Source organism: Rutidosis leptorrhynchoides, chromosome 10, assembly GCF_046630445.1.
Source record: "Rutidosis leptorrhynchoides isolate AG116_Rl617_1_P2 chromosome 10, CSIRO_AGI_Rlap_v1, whole genome shotgun sequence".
NCBI lineage: Eukaryota > Viridiplantae > Streptophyta > Magnoliopsida > Asterales > Asteraceae > Rutidosis > Rutidosis leptorrhynchoides.
This window is the reverse complement of record NC_092342.1, coordinates 325,957,235-325,970,125: the sequence shown is the minus strand read 5'-3', so window position 1 is coordinate 325,970,125 and position 12,891 is coordinate 325,957,235. Positions and strand designations below refer to the sequence as shown.

Here is a 12,891-nt window from a genome sequence, read left to right as displayed (position 1 = left end):
AAAAAACATTCTCTTAAATCTGAATATATATGTCCAAAGTAGTTTGGAGATGTAAGTAAGAACACTTGCCCATCTATCGGAAAATAAGGAAGTTGGTAATTAGCCTCCAGATTTTCATATCGCTTAACTACAAGTGTGCAATTACAAGTTATACGGCGAAATGATCTGCACAATAGAATAATTATCAGGTTCAATTTGTATTGTAGGTGCTACTTTTATTTTGCTAATAGTTTCCATTCATTAAATAACTTATGTATGATGATGAATCAAGCATACAATCCTTTCACTTTCAGGCAAGTGATCGGTTTTACATACCTTATAATCTTGATTTAAAACAATGTACAAAATCGGCACATAACTAAGCAGTTAATTAAACCCATCAAACCCAGTACTCATCATACAGCCTTTTTCGTAGATACACAGAGTTGGGGATACCTTCAATATTTTTTTTTTCTTTTCTATTTTATATTCCATCCTAGATGTTTTGAACGGATTGTGATTAAAATTTCATTTAATTTTTATTTGCACGTGGGGCAATCATCAATGGTGGTGGGTGGGCCAGTCGATTTTGAAATTTTAGTGGAAAAATTTTGGATTTTTTCGACTTTGACTCAGTGGATTTTTTTTTGCCCCACCACCTATATATTTTGCCACAAAACCTTCAAGTATTGTCCAGAATTTTCCAAATTTTCCCAAAAATCTTCAAATTTTGCCTAAAAATCTCTATTTTTTGCTCAAAACCTCCATTTTTTACTCAAAACCTCCATTTTTTTTTGTCCCAAACAGTTGTTATGGTTTTAAAAAAAATTTCACCCCCGGTGAAAAAAGAATCCTGGTTCCGCCACTAGGACATATGTAAAGTTTATGTGTTAGTTTATTATAAATTATGGAGAATGCTAAAATACGTTTAAGCACTTATTTGCAAAGTGTTAATATTCCATGTTATAACGTTCTTTCCATACATAAATTAAGAGGTCAATTTTATTAATGAAAATATGTAGTTTTATATTGAAAATATTAACTTAGGAGTTAAATCTTAACCATAGCCCTCAGGCTATTGTTATCATTTTTCATAAATTATACGCTTCCAAATAGAAGTTGATCATATGTACTATAAAATAACGTGAATATAAAATATAGATTTTATATTATTGGGCCGGTACTTGGCGGGCTACCGGGCTCCTTCTTTTAAGGACTGGTCACCATCGTTATTCTTTTATAAGAAAAAAATAGGCCCGACGCTTATCAAGCTTAATGCCCAACCAGGATCCAGTCCTTTTCCCTTGTTCAAGAATCAAGATAACATGATTTACACTTCATTTGACCAGCTGAAGATAACATAAACCCAATTTAGTCTACTTATAGTTAAATGTTACTGCTCTTTACTGTAGCAAAACTCTTATTTCTACTTTCATTATTCAAAAGTTTTTTGTTTAGCATTAGTTGGCACAACTCTATATAGTATGTTGATGTTGATGTTGATGCTATTTCAAGTCTGCAAATGGTGGTTGTGACAAACTCCTATTTTCACTATATATATATAAAAAAAAAAAAAAATTCTTAAACATTAGTTAGCACAACTATATATGGTATGTTAATGCTAGTGCAAGTCTATATGTTGTTGTTTGTTAACAGTAGTAATAGTTACCCAAAAGCAACCTGTTGGTGTCAATTTCTTTACAAAAAAAAAAAAGATTATTTGGCTTAATTGTGGCTTGCCTTTATTTGATTCGTGGGATACTTTTTTATCATGGTTGGAAGGCGTTCGATTACAAGTGACTTCAAAGAATAAGATTATTGCGGTGGTGGTTACGGGCTTATGGGTTTTGTGGCGTTTTCGTAACGGTCTTGTGTTCAATGATTCTTTTTGTAGTAGAAGTAACTTATTTGATGTTATTAGATTAGTTGTTTTTCATTGGTTGAAAAATAGGGGTCAATGTGTTTCTAATTGGAACACTTGGCTTGCTACTCCTTTGTAATTTCCCTTAGCGTCTTGCTAGGGATCGGTTTTCTAATATAATCATTTTTTTGCCGTTAAAAAAAAAAAATTTCTTTACAAAAAGCACCAAATCCAAAATATGTTTATTGAGATGAATTTGTTCAAACTAATTTGAAATTTTTTGAAAATACAACAACAACAACAACAAAACCCAATACCACATGAGTGATGTATGGGGGATGTGAGATGTAGATAATCATTTCTCTATCCGAGAATAAAAGCAAATCATTTCTCTACCCAGAGTGAAACACTCTCAAAAGTAGAGAAAGTCATCCCTCTCTATTCAACGGATAAAGAGATTCTTTCCGAGTGTACCTCCGGCTAATAAGTAAGAAATTTTTTTTTAAAAAAATTGTAAAATAAAATTGAGACGCCATGAAAATGGTAGAATCAAATTTTCATGGATTTTGAATCCTGCCTGGAATTCAATTTAGGCTCTAAACAACAGTCAAGACGCCAATAAATCGACGATTGTTGTTGACTCAAAAATAGAGCCGCCAAAATTCTTGAAAATATATAATTAGCTAATTATTGAAACTTATACAGAAAAATTATCCTTCTAGACATTTTTAGGTTGTTAGCTACTCAGTACGTGCTCACTTGCTACAATAACTCAATAAGTATGCAAGTTTGTAAATTAAGCATGGTTGAATGGTAGACATCATTAATTTGATCAATTTCAAATTTCCTATTAATGACCGTATTTGAAGTTGAAATGATTACCATTTTAGCCGTCACTATCAACATGTGTACATATGATATATTATCAACATGTGTACATATAATATATATCAGACTGATGTCGTTTCATTCATTCATCAACCGTTAGTAATGTCATCCTTGGCGATGATGCATTCAGGTGTATTTGCATTCCGCAGGATTTCAATCATACGGAAATCATGTTTACAGTCAACGAGCTTGTTGGGTTCACGTACTAATGGTGTCAGACCAGCAATCGCAAATCTTCAATGGTGTGTTAAAATTAGTGCAACATAATCCCTTGATTTATGGGATATTATAATCCCTTGATTTATGGGATATTTCCAAAGCATACACATGCATAAATTAACTCCGTATCTTATTGCTTTATTTGCTCATTTAATATTTTGTAGAAATTCTTCTCATGATCTTAAGCATAAAGATGTTTGTCATCTAGTACTTTGTTAGTTTCTATTGTTAGATATGCATTTAATATGCACTATGATTTCTCTTGTATTTAAGCATGTGTTGGTGTATCATTTGTAATCAATCGAATACACATTTTGTTTTCAGTTGCTTGTTTCATATTTTAATTTGTTTACTAAACTTCTATTTCTAGCAAGTCTTTAATTATTTTATGGTATCTAGAGCTTGGTTTTAAAATTAATCTTTGTGTGCAAATACTCAAAGTTACAAAGCTAAATTCTTGTTATCAAAAATGGAAGTCTCAAATGTAAACAACGGTGGTATGATCAACGGCATGGAAAGACTTGTAGGCAACAACTACAAGTATTTGAAGATGTGTATGGAAGCTTATCTCCAAGGTCAAGACCTATGGGAACTTGTGGCCGGAAGTGATGCCATAATTCCCGTAGAAACTCTTGAGCAAGGCGAATCACGAAGAAAATGGAAGATCAAGTGTGGGAAGGCTCTCTTTGCGTTGAGGACATCAATTAGCAAAGAGTTCATAGAACACGTTCGTGATCTTAACTCGCCAAAGGAGGTTTGAGATACTCTTGAGAAACTCTTTACCAAGAAGAATATTGCATGGTTGCAATTCTTGGAAAATGAGTTAGCAATCTCAAGACAAGAAGGTACGTCAGTTTCTGAATATTTTTTACGGGTCAAAACTCTTTGTCCAGAAATTTAAGAGATTGATACAAACGAGAAAATCAGTAAATCTCGGTTGCAAAGATATTTAATTCGCGGGTTGAAGAAAGAGTACGTTCCGTTCATAACCTCTATTCAGGGGTGGGCTACTCAACCTTCGGTTGAAGAATTGGAGAATTTACTCTCTAATCAAGAAGCTTTGGCCAAGCAAATAGTCAAAGGATTTGAAAATAATGCGGTATTATTTTCAAAAGGGAAGAACTTCAAGAAAGGTTCTTCTAGCAAAGAAAAAGAAGAAGAGCAAACTAGTTACAAAAGTAACTATGAGAAGAAACCTCCCACATGTTACAAGTGCGGGAAGGTTGGTCACATCAAGCGATATTGTCGTTCTAAAGTCACAAAGGCAAACGTGGCTTGTTCAAGCAACGATGATGAGGATGTCAAATGGGAGCAATGTTTTACCATTGATACGGCTGTTAAGAAGAATCAATGGATTATTGATTCGGGTTGCTCTCATCATGTGACCGGTGATGGAACTCTTCTTCATGACGTTAGAGATCACAATCAAAATCGATTTGTAATCACGGTCGACAACTCAACTCATTCGGTTAAAAAGGAAGGTAATGCTATTATTGATGTTAATAATAATACTTTTGCTTTGGAAGATGTTTATCTTGTTCCTAAATTGACCAAGAATCTAGTTTAAGTACCTCAAATTACTGAATCTGGAAAGCATGTTCTGTTTAGTCCAACGGATGTGAAGGTCCTTGAGAATGTTAAGGAGATTGTGGGTGATGTTATTTTCACTGGAGAAAAGAAAGGTTCTTTGTTTGTGTTGTCCGCAGGTGAGGCTTATGTGAAGAAAACAAGTCAAACCGACAACAGAGCTATTTGGCATGCTAGACTATGCCATGTGGGATATCAAATATGCAAAAGATATTCTCACATAAGCTAGTTGATGGAATTCCTCAATTAAAGAATGTTCGTAAGGAAGTAATATGCCAAGGATGTCAATATGAAAAGTCACACCGACTTCCATATAAGAAGTCAACAAATCGAAAACAAGGCTTGCTTGACTTGATTCATACGGACTTGATGGGGCCAACAAAAACACCAAGTTATAGCGGTCATTGCTACGTCATGGTGTTAATTGATGACTATTCTCGGTTTACTTAGGTGAAATTCCTAAAGGAGAAAAGTGAAGCCTTATCAAAATTCATAGAGTTCAAAGAAGCGGTAGAATCAGAATTTGGGAGAAAGATAAAAGCTCTTAGGAGTGATAATGGTGGAGAATTCATGTCAAATGATTTCTTTACTTATTGTAACACAAATGGTATTTCTCGCCAAATGACTTGTCCGGATACTCCACAACAAAATGGGATTTCAGAAAGAAAGATTGCTTACCTTGTTTCAATATGCTTATCTTGGTTACATGATAAAGGGTTACCTAGGGAGCTATGGGCGGAAGCACTTCAATTTGCTTGTCATGTGTCTAATCGGTTACCTTCTTGGCCAGGTACACAAAAGTCATCTTTTGAGTTAGCTTATGGTGAAAATCCTAATGTAAGCTATTTTAGGGTGTTTGGTTCTATTTGTTATGTTCATGTTCCAAAAGCTAACCGAACCAAACTTGACCCAAAAGCTCAAAAGTGTATTTTTGTTGGTTATGATTCTCACAGGAAAGGTTGGAGGTGTATGGATCTAGAAACAAAGAAGTTTACCACTTCAAGAGATGTAGTATTTGATGAAGTGTCTTCTCAATTTTCTGAATCAAGCAAAAATGGTGAAGAAAATAGAGATTACAAATTTATGTTTCCTAGCTTCGACACTCAAAAAGAAAGTGAGAATGATGGTGTTTCTCAAACTCAAGAAGAGACACCTAGTGAAGAAGTACCAACTCAAGTTAGAAGGTCAACAAGAGAAAAGAGACAACCAAGACATCTAAGTGACTATGAGGTGAACACAGTCACAATTTTTTTCTTTTCAGGTGGCTTAACCGAAGAACCAACATGTTATGAAGAAGCTAAAGATTCTCCGGACTGGAGAAAAGCAATGCAAGAGGAGATAGAATGAAACTTGGGAGCTTGTCAAGAAGCCGGAAGCATGTAAACCGATTACTTGCAAATGGGTCTACCGTTTGAAGAAGAACTCGGATGGAACCATTAATAGGTTCAAGGATAGGTTGGTGGCTCGTGGCTTTTGTCAAAGTTATGGGCTTGATTATGAGGAAACTTTTAGCCCCGTGGCTAAAATGGTAACGGTGAGAACAATAATCTCACTAGCGGCTTACAAAGGGTGGAAATTGTGGCAACTTGATGTAAAGAATGTTTTTCTATATGGAGAGCTTGATCGTGAGGTGTTCATGGAACAACCTATTGGGTTCATTTCAAATCAATTTCCAGAATATGTGTGCCGGTTGAAGAAAGCTCTTTATGACTTGAAACAAGCTCCGAGAGCTTGGTATGGCAAGGTTGCACAATACCTTGTCTTTTGTGGTTTTAAGATTTCTGATGCAGATTCTAGTTTGTTTGTAAAGAAAGAATCAGGTTTTCATGTTTTGGTATTATTATATGTTGATGACATGATTAGCACCGGAGAAAACAAGTCAGAAATCTCTCGTTTAAGTGATGATCTTTCGGTTCGTTTTCAAATGAAGAATATGGGGAGATTGGATGTTTTCTTGGCTTGGAAGTTGATAAATTAGAAAACGGGTATTTTATCTCTCAAAGGGGTTATGCAAGAAGTCTCTTGGAACATTTCAACATGGGAGAGTCAAAACCTATGACTACTCCAATGGAACTGAACCTCAAAATGAAGAAAGATCAAGGAAAAGAACTCAAGGATGTAAAGTTGTTCCGACAAATGGTTGGAAGTTTGATCTATCTAACCATCACAAGGCCGAAAATTGCTTACTCGGTTGGCATTGTTTCACAATTTATGCAATGTCCAACTAATGTTCATCTTGATGCAGCAAAAAGGATCATTCGTTATGTGAAAGGATCAATAGGACACGGCTTGTGGTATAAGAAGTGCGATAATGTTTTGTTAAATGGTTTCGTGGATGCAGATTGGATGGGAGACGCAAATGATCGCCATTAAACTTCGGGTTACTGTTTTAACATCGGTTCCGCTGTTATTTCATGGTGTAGCAAGAAGCAAGATGTTGTTGCTTTGTCTAGCACGGAAGCGGAATACATAGCTGCAACAATGGCGGCTCAAGAATGTACTTGGTTAAAAAGATTGATTGGTGACATACTTGAAAAAGTAGATTATGTTGTCAAATTGAAATGTGACAACCCAAAGTGCAATCAAGCTTGCTTCGAATCCTGTGTTTCATGCCCGTACTAAGCATATAGAAATGAGATATCATTTTATTCGTGAAAAGGTTCTTAGCGGGGAAATCGAGCTAGCAAACGTAAGGACAAATGCTCAAGTAGCCGACATCTTTACTAAAGCTCTAATGAAAACCAAGTTCATGGAATTTCGAGAAGCGTTGGGAATTTTTGATTGAGAGTTTGCACTAAGGGGGAGTGTTAAAATTAGTGCAACATAATCCCTTGATTTATGGGATATTATAATCCCTTGATTTATGGGATATTTCCAAAGCATACACATGCATAAATTAACTCCGTATCTTATTGCTTTATTTGGTCATTTAATATTTTGTAGAAAATCTTCTCATGATCTTAAGCATAAAGATGTTTGTCATCTAGTACTTTGTTAGTTTCTATTGTTAGATATGTATTTAATATGCACTATGATTTCTCTTGTATTTAAGCATGTGTTGGTGTATCATTTGTAATCAATCGAATATACATTTTGTTTTCAGTTGCTTGTTTCATATTTTAATTTGTTTACTAAACTTCTATTTCTAGCAAGTCTTTAATTATTTTATGGTGTTGTAGCGAAGTCCATAGAAAAGTAGTCGCGGAGCATTCAAATATCATTGAAGATGGCTTTTGGGAAGCGCACCCACTCATACTTGAAGATTATAATTCATGCACGCTAACTAAAAAAGCATGGTGATACTGAAATTCAGCTGATTGAATAATACCAATGCAATTTAGCTGGGATGATGCGGTTGGCCGTTTGCTACATGGTCGACTGATTTGGGTATTTTGAACAAACTTACATGGTTTGGTTCGGTTTTTGGTTTTGTAGTGCCAAACCAACCGTTTTTGCTTAACCATGTATAGCCTTTTTCTTGTCATTTCAGATTGTAGATTAATGTGTCAGCGTATTGATGTAAATTAGTTTTATTGTATATTTCATTTTCTTGTGACAATTGGTTCTATAATTGATGTAAATCTTCAATTGCTTTGGCTTTTATGTGTACTCGTAGTCGATATGATGTTTCTTCTGCTGTTGAATGAAAGAGTCACAGTATTTTGAGCTAGTATAACTTGTGTTGATATTTATGTGTAATTGTGAATGATAACGATATCGTATATCCTATGTGGAGTCCTCTCAATAATTCATAATTTTAAGAGATGGTCAATTGATGCACGTGTTACACTTGTAACTTCTTGCTAGTTACTATATTAATCATAGATGTAAACGTATACCTAACATTAATTAGTGTGACACACTGACACCGATAGTACATATATCTGAATATTGAAGCAGTTTTAAAAATATAAGATTAGTAATTCTGGTTAATAACTAAGCTAATTAATGAAACTGATACTGAAGGAGTATACTTCTTTACTTTGTTGGCTACTCGGTACTCACTTGCTACAATAACCCAATAAGTATTCAAGTTTGTAAAGTAAGGTTGAAAGGTAGGTATTATAAATTTGATCCATCATGTCAAATTTTCCTATTAATGACAGCATTTGACTTTCAATTTGAGTTGTTTGAACCGTCTCTACGAATGGCGGAAGCACGAATTTTTTTCACCGGGTGCGAATTTTTTTTAAAAGCGTAGCAATTTTTTTTGGACAAAATATGGAGGTTTTGCACAAAATATGGAGGTTTTTGGGGAAAATACGGAGTCTTTTGGGCAAAATACGGAGGCTTTGGGAGCAAAATATGGAGACTTTTTAGCAAAAAAAAAATAAAAAATCCACCGTCAAAATCTAAACAAAATTTTTGCACCGAAAATTACAAATCCACTACTGGCGCCCCACCCTGCCCCACATATTTCCGCCCCTGTCTATATATGTAACAAATTTCTTACCGACGTTGTTTCATTCATTCATCAACCATTAGTAATGTCATACTTAGTGATGATGCGTTCAGGTGTCGACTTTTTCAGGACTTCAATTATAAGGAAGTCATGTTTACAGTCACCTAGTTTGTTGGGTTCATGTATTAATGGAGTCAGACCAGCAATCACAAGTCTTCAAAGGCGTAATTATTCTGCTATTCACACCTTTAAGGTTGTTTTTTTTATCAGCTTTGTATCTTTTAATCACTTATTAAGAAAAAATACTAGTGAAGGTTTATTGTCTTGAAGCATTTGTAGTGAGCATTCAATTATTGATACTAACTTTTTGGTGACCATGTTTTAGCCTCAGGCAATGCAGAAGGAAGAAGGAGAAAGACGATTTCCACCTCAGCACCAGGATTCGCAGCCTGGAAAAGAATATCTCATGGATCCTCTTCCTCAATACGCCAACCCCAATTACAAGGGTTCTGGAAAACTTCATGTAATAACTTTTTATTATTTAATTTACTATTTTCCGGTAGTTTTTTATATATATATATATTTTTGTGATAACCCGGCTATCCAACCCAATTTGCTAGCAGATTAATCTCAGGGCAACCACCTGCTTTGAGGGTAGCCCGGATTCATCACGGGTGAACCTCTGGCCACAAAGGGGGTTTTTTTTATTTTTATTTTTTTGCTTCTAAAATTCGAACTTGGGACCTCTAGGTATTTTCACCCTTAGAGACCAAAGTGTTGTTTGTTTTTTAAGATATTTTTGTTGAAGATCTGTAGGTTGAACATCAAAAACTGCTTGTTTTTGTGTCTGTAGCAGTGAGAAGCATGGTTTTAAGTCTGCAGACTTGGAGAGAAAAGAAGAAATTATTTTATCTTATGTTTTTAGAAATACAAGTGTGCAATTAAAACATTGCGAGCGCGCAGACATAAGACCTTAGGTCTGCACAATGAAAAACAAGCAACACCCAAGTCTTTACCACTATGCCACCACTCTTGAGGTTTATATTAGAGGCAAATGAAACAAGATTATGATAATTGGCAATTGTTAAGCTCTAGTTTGAAATTTAATTTCGGTTAAGTCATCAAATTTTTTGCTTTTTTTGATGCAGGGAAAGGTGGCATTGGTGACAGGTGGAGATTCGGGTATCGGAAGGTCGGTTTGTTACCATTTTGCTAAAGAGGGTGCGACAATAGCCTTCACTTATGTAAAGGGTGTCGAGGACATAGATGCCAATGAATCTATAAAGATCATAAATGAGGTACGAGTAGAAGGTTCGAGTGATCCAATTGCAATACCTACTGATCTTGGATATGACAACAACTGTAAGGAGGTTGTTGATGAGGTTATTAGTAAATATGGGTGCATCGATATCCTGGTGAACCATCCTGCGGTTCAGTATTATACATATTCCGATTCGTTAGATGAGATATCGGAAGAGAGACTTGAAAAGGTGTTTAGGACCAACATTTTCTCTTATTTCTTCATGTCAAGGTGCGTGTGTGTATCGATCATCTCTTAACATTTAGTCATAGTTTCTCTTAAGTTCTGTTACTCGTATTAGAAGTTATATGAGCGGCTTGTAACGTAATAATAAGTCTTGACCAACTGAAACTTAGTACTCTATTATGCTAAAACTGAATGAAATTACATCGAAACACAATACACTTGATTCAAACAATTTCTAGGGGTTACAGTAATCTACTTTGGGAGTGATTTACAAGAACCATTGATGGCAGTGGGTTAATTGGTGTACTACCAATTCAAATTCTAAAATGAATATTTAATCATCCTAAACTATTTATAAAAATTGTTTTGCAATGATGTAATTGGGTTGTGCAGGCATGCTTTGAAGTACATGAAAGGAGGAAGCAAAATTATAAACACCACATCAGTTTTAGCGTACATACCTGACCCGCCAAGCTGGCTTGACTACAGTTCAACAAAGGGAGCCATATTGGCTTTCACAAGGGGTCTAGCATTGCATCTGGTCGATAAGAATATTCGTGTCAATGGTGTGGCTCCTGGCCCTATATGGACACCACTGCAAGCTTCAGCACTCAATGACTCCGATATAGCAAGGTATGGGTCAACTGTGCCCATGAATCGGGCAGGTCAACCTTATGAGGTTGCTCCAGCGTATGTGTTCCTTGCATCTGAGGATTCATCCTACTTCACTGGTCAAGTTCTGCATCCTAATGGTAAAAAATTCACACATATCATATATATATATTGTTCCATATATAACAAATGTTCATGTATAATTTAAAAGTTAAGTGTGCGTATAACATTGTGTACTTGAGAATACGTAGGTGTGTGCATGGGTCGGTTTATTTCTGTTTTTGGCCAAAACCCATATATATATAAACCAAACAGAGAGTACAGTTTTTGGTTTTTCATAAATTATAATTTTTCAGTTTTTTCGGTTTCAGATTTTTTTTCAGTTTATTCCGGTTTGGATTTTGATTATTTTTTCAATTTTGAGACTAGTGATAGAACTTGGATCGAAACAATTAAAAAGGAATGAAATTGTGTCTATGTTTTTAAAAGTATCTGTTATGTTATCTGTTATGTTATGATTCATTTGTCTAAGCATGTGCAAGGCACATGATCACTTAGTTCCCTTGTGTATTAGTATAAATAGTTGAGTGGGTGGAGGGATTTGGTGTAAACTTGAAAATGTTGTGGGCACTTTGGTCATTTGGTATAGCATATGTAATTGCAATTGATTGTTGAATTAAATAAGAAATAAAAAATAAAAATAAAAATAAAAATAAAAATAAAAATAGAAAAAGAAAAAGAGTATGAAAGACATATACTACAGTAACCTCATTTTGAGGTTTAGAATATCATCTTAGGCTGTCATTAGTACATAGAAAAGTGTTGTACATAGAGGTCGCTTCTTAATTTTAGAGTGACTATTATTTAATTGTAGATACTTTTAGGTATAATACTTTGAGCCATGTTAACGACAACGCTAAGTGATAGAAAGTGCATACATTTTTTTCTTGTAACATTGTAATTGTAATGTTGAGAGCTTTTTTTGCAGGCGGAGTAATAGTAAATGGTTAGTACATCCTTATTCTGATTTATGAGGTCCTTGAATCTCATAAAATTTATAAGTTGGAGCGAAACATGTGCCTAGAATATATTGATTGATGGATATTCGATTTGAATGTAATAAAGTGTTGTTATATCCCGGCCCGTACGTACTTCTAATTGTTAGACAAGAATATATGTATAAGCCCAACCTAGTTGTGTAATGGGCTAGGTCCATTTGGTTAAATTAGGTTTAGGGTTTTATGTTATGTACTCTATAAATAGTCTCTAATGTAATCAATAATGGACAAGGGATTTCATTCCATAACATGGTATCACAGCCATATGATCCTGGTGGAACCACTCCTTTTTTATTTTCCGTCAAAAACCCTAATTTTCCTACCATCAAACCCTACTAGTACCAGCCGTAACTTTCCGTTCAAAGGCAACATCATCTTCTTGTATAATTTTTTTGTTTTCTCTTCTTTTCTTTTAAAAAATAAAAAGTTTGTAAACTCAACGCCTCTACCTACCTTTGTATATTACGGAGTATTAGTATCCTCAAGTCATGTACTGCACCAATCTGGTCACATGCAATAACAGTCGTAGATGCAAAAACAAAAAGAATCGAAACGAACACAGCTCGCATCACCATTATGTGCGCACGTGTATGTTCATTTGAAGCCACCATCTACTTTAATCGCACCATTTTTTTTCTTATTACTGGTTTACTCTGGCATTATTTTTTTTCAAATTCATCTTTAGTCTTTTCGTAATTTAAATCGGCGTGGGGCTGAGCCGCCTAGCTTGACTAGTATCCAAACCCCGAAAAAAAGAGGAATATAAAAAAAAACACAAAAAAAAGAAAGAATATTGTCA

General features: G+C 34.9%; 2 protein-coding genes across 2 annotated transcripts; both read left to right on the top strand.

Annotated features, from left to right (window-relative positions):
• The first annotated feature begins 6,571 nt into the window (after positions 1-6,571).
• Positions 6,572-7,156, top strand: LOC139871316 (uncharacterized mitochondrial protein AtMg00810-like). Its single transcript, XM_071859040.1, has 2 exons — positions 6,572-6,828; positions 6,958-7,156. The coding sequence occupies exons 1-2, from the start codon at positions 6,572-6,574 to the stop codon at positions 7,154-7,156; spliced, it is 456 nt and encodes a 151-aa protein (XP_071715141.1).
• Positions 7,157-9,017: 1,861 nt separating this feature from the next.
• Positions 9,018-12,143, top strand: LOC139872122 (glucose and ribitol dehydrogenase-like). Its single transcript, XM_071859943.1, has 5 exons — positions 9,018-9,189; positions 9,322-9,459; positions 10,085-10,467; positions 10,816-11,174; positions 12,023-12,143. Exons 1-5 carry the CDS (start codon positions 9,022-9,024, stop codon positions 12,043-12,045), a joined length of 1,071 nt encoding a protein of 356 aa, XP_071716044.1. The 5' UTR covers positions 9,018-9,021; the 3' UTR covers positions 12,046-12,143.
• The last annotated feature ends 748 nt before the right edge of the window (positions 12,144-12,891 follow it).

Coding starts and splice junctions, on each gene's coding strand:
- LOC139871316 (XM_071859040.1), top strand. CDS start 6,572: ATGGGAGAGTCAAAACCTATGACTACTCCAATGGAACTGAACCTCAAA. Junction 6,829..6,957: donor TCAATAGGACACGGCTTGTG/GTATAAGAAGTG, acceptor TTCATGGTGTAG/CAAGAAGCAAGATGTTGTTG.
- LOC139872122 (XM_071859943.1), top strand. CDS start 9,022: ATGTCATACTTAGTGATGATGCGTTCAGGTGTCGACTTTTTCAGGACT. Junction 10,468..10,815: donor TCTTATTTCTTCATGTCAAG/GTGCGTGTGTGT, acceptor TGGGTTGTGCAG/GCATGCTTTGAAGTACATGA. Junction 11,175..12,022: donor TCAAGTTCTGCATCCTAATG/GTAAAAAATTCA, acceptor CTTTTTTTGCAG/GCGGAGTAATAGTAAATGGT.